Source organism: Oncorhynchus masou, chromosome 23, assembly GCF_036934945.1.
Source record: "Oncorhynchus masou masou isolate Uvic2021 chromosome 23, UVic_Omas_1.1, whole genome shotgun sequence".
Lineage (NCBI taxonomy): Eukaryota > Metazoa > Chordata > Actinopteri > Salmoniformes > Salmonidae > Oncorhynchus > Oncorhynchus masou.
In genome coordinates, this window is record NC_088234.1 from 26,252,669 (window position 1) to 26,256,679 (window position 4,011).

Sequence of the window (4,011 nt, forward strand, 5' to 3'; positions counted from 1 at the left end):
AGCCAGGTTTATTCATTAGTCAATATCGTAGCAACGAAAAACAAGTTTCTATTGGACAAATCCAAGTAGGTCCCTCCCTGTTTCATTCAATTAGCTTCTGTTTGGTTCCTAGTAAATACAATCCATGTTGGTGAAAGAGGTAGGTGGTCAATATGATTTAGTTTATATAGTTCTTGACATAGTGTATGGCAAGGTGCCACCATATATCTATATAAACTGTAAAAAGTATAATTGGAACTTGAAATTGTGCATGTTTATAACCAATATTTAACAATTATTAATAACCGTATTCCCTTCTGCCAACATATCTCCAAACAGTATCTCCTCAGGCGAGTAACTTGGTGAGAAATGTCGTCGGCACTCAAGCCAAATGCCTGCCTTTGTCATACCGCACGCACACTGGTCTAGTTACCTCACTCCCGGCCCTGTCATAACCCACTGAAAATCTATTGTCATTAATAAAGTGTTACTCCTCAAAAAATGATTTCTACTGACATCCCCCCCTCCCCTCCGGGTGCCTTTGACTGAAAAGATACAGATAGGCCTACAGAACATTCAGGTGTTGGTAGATTCCATTTAACTTCATCAGCAATTCAAGAAGTGATCCCTTTTATTTTCAAACAAGTATTCATTAATTAGATGCAAAAATCTCATCTGTGGGTAACTGCTATTGCAGGTTCCCCCAACTAGCAGCACCGTTTTATTTATAATTTTAATTGTTGGACTTAAGACCAGGAAATCAGCTCCAAGTTGCTTTATTTTGGAAATCTGTTCCCACGCGTAAGACACGTGATCGTAAAAGTAACAAAGTTTGAAATGTTTGTTATATGTTTGGAATTCTTGCGGTCAATTTGAAGTCTACAGATTATTTATCATGTTCCGTCCTCGATCATTCGCTCAAGAAAAAAAAATGAATCGTCCCCCGGCTGAATGTTGGTAGTACTGTCACATATTCCATGGTGCAAGTGACCCCTTGTGGACAAAATAGAAGAGAGCATAATTTACCTGAACCTATTCAGTTAAACATTTACAATTAGAGATACACATCCACTGAGAAAACATGTAAATCGTTTGATGCAATGTATCAAAAGCAGAACAAAAGTATGTAGACAGTGGCACAAATGTGCTGTCATTTTATTAGGGAGTCATGTTAGACTAAAATCCCACTGACGAGTTATATTGAAAGTGAAAGCTTCTTTTATGCATTGCCATTCACAGCAATATTTCTGCTGTGTGAAGGCTCACCAAGAAACTTTTTCCCACAAGGTAACTTTCTGATCATCTCTGATGGGACAGGCTCCAACTGTCTGAAGCATGCCAATCTCGCACCCATACAATTTCTCCCTTAGGAACACCTGGACAGAGTCTACATCAGGATGGGAATAATGTCAGCTAGAGGGCCACAAGGTTTAAATATTCATTGAAGGGCTGCACAGACAGACCGTTTGTCAAAAACAATTTGCAGGCCAGAAACAGAAGTTTAGACACAAAGTATGTCTAATTTATAAATGGCCCCATCAAGATTCAGACATTGATGAATGGCATGGGCTCAGATCCAAGCCGCAAGTAACCCATTGCCCACCAATGGGCTATGAAACTTTTACCTCAGGGGGTGCTCTTCAGCAAAAAAACACAGCATTTGATGTTGTTCAAGGTTGTGCCAGCACATGAACATGCATCAGGCCACACAATCCTGGTCATTGTCACCTACAAAGGAGCTGGAAAAGTTAAAATCCATGAAATAAACATGCTTGGTGATGTAATTATAGTATTTCCCACATTGCAAGTTAGGGACATGTAGACTAAACCAGATTTATAGAGCACAAATTCTCACTAAAAAGACAAGGAACATATGCAAGAAACAAACAAGGAACATATGCACAATACCGTGGCGCTTTATTCAAATACAACTTCAAACATGGAAATGCCACTGGTATGCCAAAATGTACACAATAAAAACAGCACACATCAACAAAGCCAAAAATCAAAACCAGCTTCTCTGAAGCCACTTTTCCTCAGATGAGTAGATGCAAGTTAATACATTTAAAAAGTCCTAAAGTTCTACCAAGCAAAACATTGAAGCAGAATGTCCTGAGATGACCCCATGCCACTGTTTGCAGGGTTATACAGTCTTCTGCTGTCCCTTCTTTCCAATCAGTGACTTATGGATGTGAGGGATGACACCTGAAAGAGGGAAACAATCAGTGGATTCAAACATGAAATATAAAACAGGGAAATGGTGGTACAATAGCAATACCAGTGGGAAACAATAACTGCTGCACTTACCACCACCAGCAATGGTTGCTTTGATGAGAGAATCCAACTCCTCATCGCCTCTAATGGCCAGTTGCAAGTGACGTGGAGTGATACGCTTGACCTTCAGATCCTTTGATGCGTTTCCCGCCAGCTCCAGAACCTGAAGTTCAAGAGCTTGCAGGTAAATATCACTGACGCGAGTGAACTGCGATTGCATACATGGTACTGCATGGTTTTGTGCCATAAACAGCAACAAAATGAAAGCGAGTGTTTTGAACATGCGTTACCTCAGCAGTTAGGTATTCAAGAATAGCCGCGCTGTAGACAGCTGCAGTCGCGCCAACTCGACCATGGCTCGTTGTTCTGGATTTCAGATGCCTGTGAATACGACCCACGGGGAACTGAAAAACAGGACGGGAAACGTTATAGGCATTTATTTACCATCAGTAAGTTGCAAGCAAATTACACTGAAGGCTTGCGCGACTCCCCACCCTACTTGGCAGTTTGTTACGAACATATTGTAATCTTTCGAAAATTGTGTAATTTTGAATGGTTATAGATTCACCGCCACGATATTAGTTAGATGGTTAAATCGTTCGCAAATTAACACATTAATTCTACATTACCACACGTTTTATCATTGGCGCTAGCAAGCAATAAATGAACGCACTCACCTGCAAACCCGCCCTCTGTGAGCGCGAAATGGCCTTTGTCTTCGTCTTCCCGGAGTCTTTTCCTGCCTTCCCACCAGCCTGAAATATACAGTTTTATGGTATGGGTTATTTTATGTATTAAACAATTGCTGCAAGACAGCAGTGTGTGTAATTAGCCTGTTTATTCTACAGCGCGTGTTGGCGTTTTGATTATAACCAGCCAATGCCAAGGGATTCAAATAGCTAATGTCAGCTAGCTAGCCAACGTTAGCAAAAGAATATTACCTTTGCTAGCCAACACATACGTGCTAATTCTCACGGTAAACCCGTTGAATAAAGTGATGGATTTAGCATCGAAGATTAAAAAATATATATATATACCATTTTATATGATGTACTGGCTATTTGCAGCTGCACAGATCCTCGGCGAGCACTTGTCTAGTTTTAACAACTAGTTCCGCATCAGATTGCCATGCATTTATGAAGGGGAGCTTGATCCGGGACTTTGCATGGAGGAAGTCAGCCAATCAACTCTCGAATTCATTTTTTGGCATATCGCTTAACCAATCACAATGCAAATGTGCTCAATGTGCGGGAAAATGTGACACGTCATTCCTTACTGGACGTTGGATAATGTCGTTTCTATTTAATTCTCAATTTATGTTATTATAATAATCATAATTTCATGAGAAAAAAACAAACAGGCAATAGATCAACCAATAAAGGCCAAGTCTTTGAAAGTTACAGCTTGTTCTTGTTCTTGTTGTTGTTCTTCTTCTTCTTCTTCTTCTTCTTCTTCTTCTTCGGTGAGGTTTAATCGCGGTTTGCATCCAATATGTTGCATTATCGCCCCCAACTGAACTATAGTATACATCCATTGCAGTTTGTGTTACAAAACGGGAATAGGGAAAATGTAATAAAAATACGAATATTACCCTACCAACTAACCCTACACTCAATAAAACCCAGCACCTTATTCCACTACTTTAACCCTATCAGATCTTACCCCCTGACAACACAGGGCACTACCACTCAACACACCATGTAATTCTTCTGAATTCAAATCTCGTACCCCCAAGTACTTCTCTGCAGCTGCCACCAC

General features: G+C 40.3%; 1 protein-coding gene across 1 annotated transcript; it reads right to left on the reverse strand.

Annotated features, from left to right (window-relative positions):
- Nucleotides 1-1,879: 1,879 nt before the first annotated feature.
- On the reverse strand, nucleotides 1,880-3,399 carry LOC135510636 (histone H2A.Z). The gene is made up of 5 exons (XM_064931712.1): nucleotides 3,291-3,399; nucleotides 2,931-3,008; nucleotides 2,544-2,657; nucleotides 2,287-2,416; nucleotides 1,880-2,184 (listed from the first exon to the last, which is right to left on the reverse strand). The coding sequence occupies exons 1-5, from the start codon at nucleotides 3,291-3,293 to the stop codon at nucleotides 2,123-2,125; spliced, it is 387 nt and encodes a 128-aa protein (XP_064787784.1). The 5' UTR covers nucleotides 3,294-3,399; the 3' UTR covers nucleotides 1,880-2,122.
- Between the last annotated feature and the right edge of the window lie 612 nt (nucleotides 3,400-4,011).

What these genes read in the sequence shown, in the direction of transcription:
- LOC135510636 (XM_064931712.1), bottom strand. An exon ending in TTGAATACCTAACTGCTGAG is followed by an intron (nt 2,417 to 2,543) that starts GTAACGCATGTT and finishes CTTGAACTTCAG; the next exon opens with GTTCTGGAGCTGGCGGGAAA. An exon ending in AGCAACCATTGCTGGTGGTG is followed by an intron (nt 2,185 to 2,286) that starts GTAAGTGCAGCA and finishes TCCCTCTTTCAG; the next exon opens with GTGTCATCCCTCACATCCAT.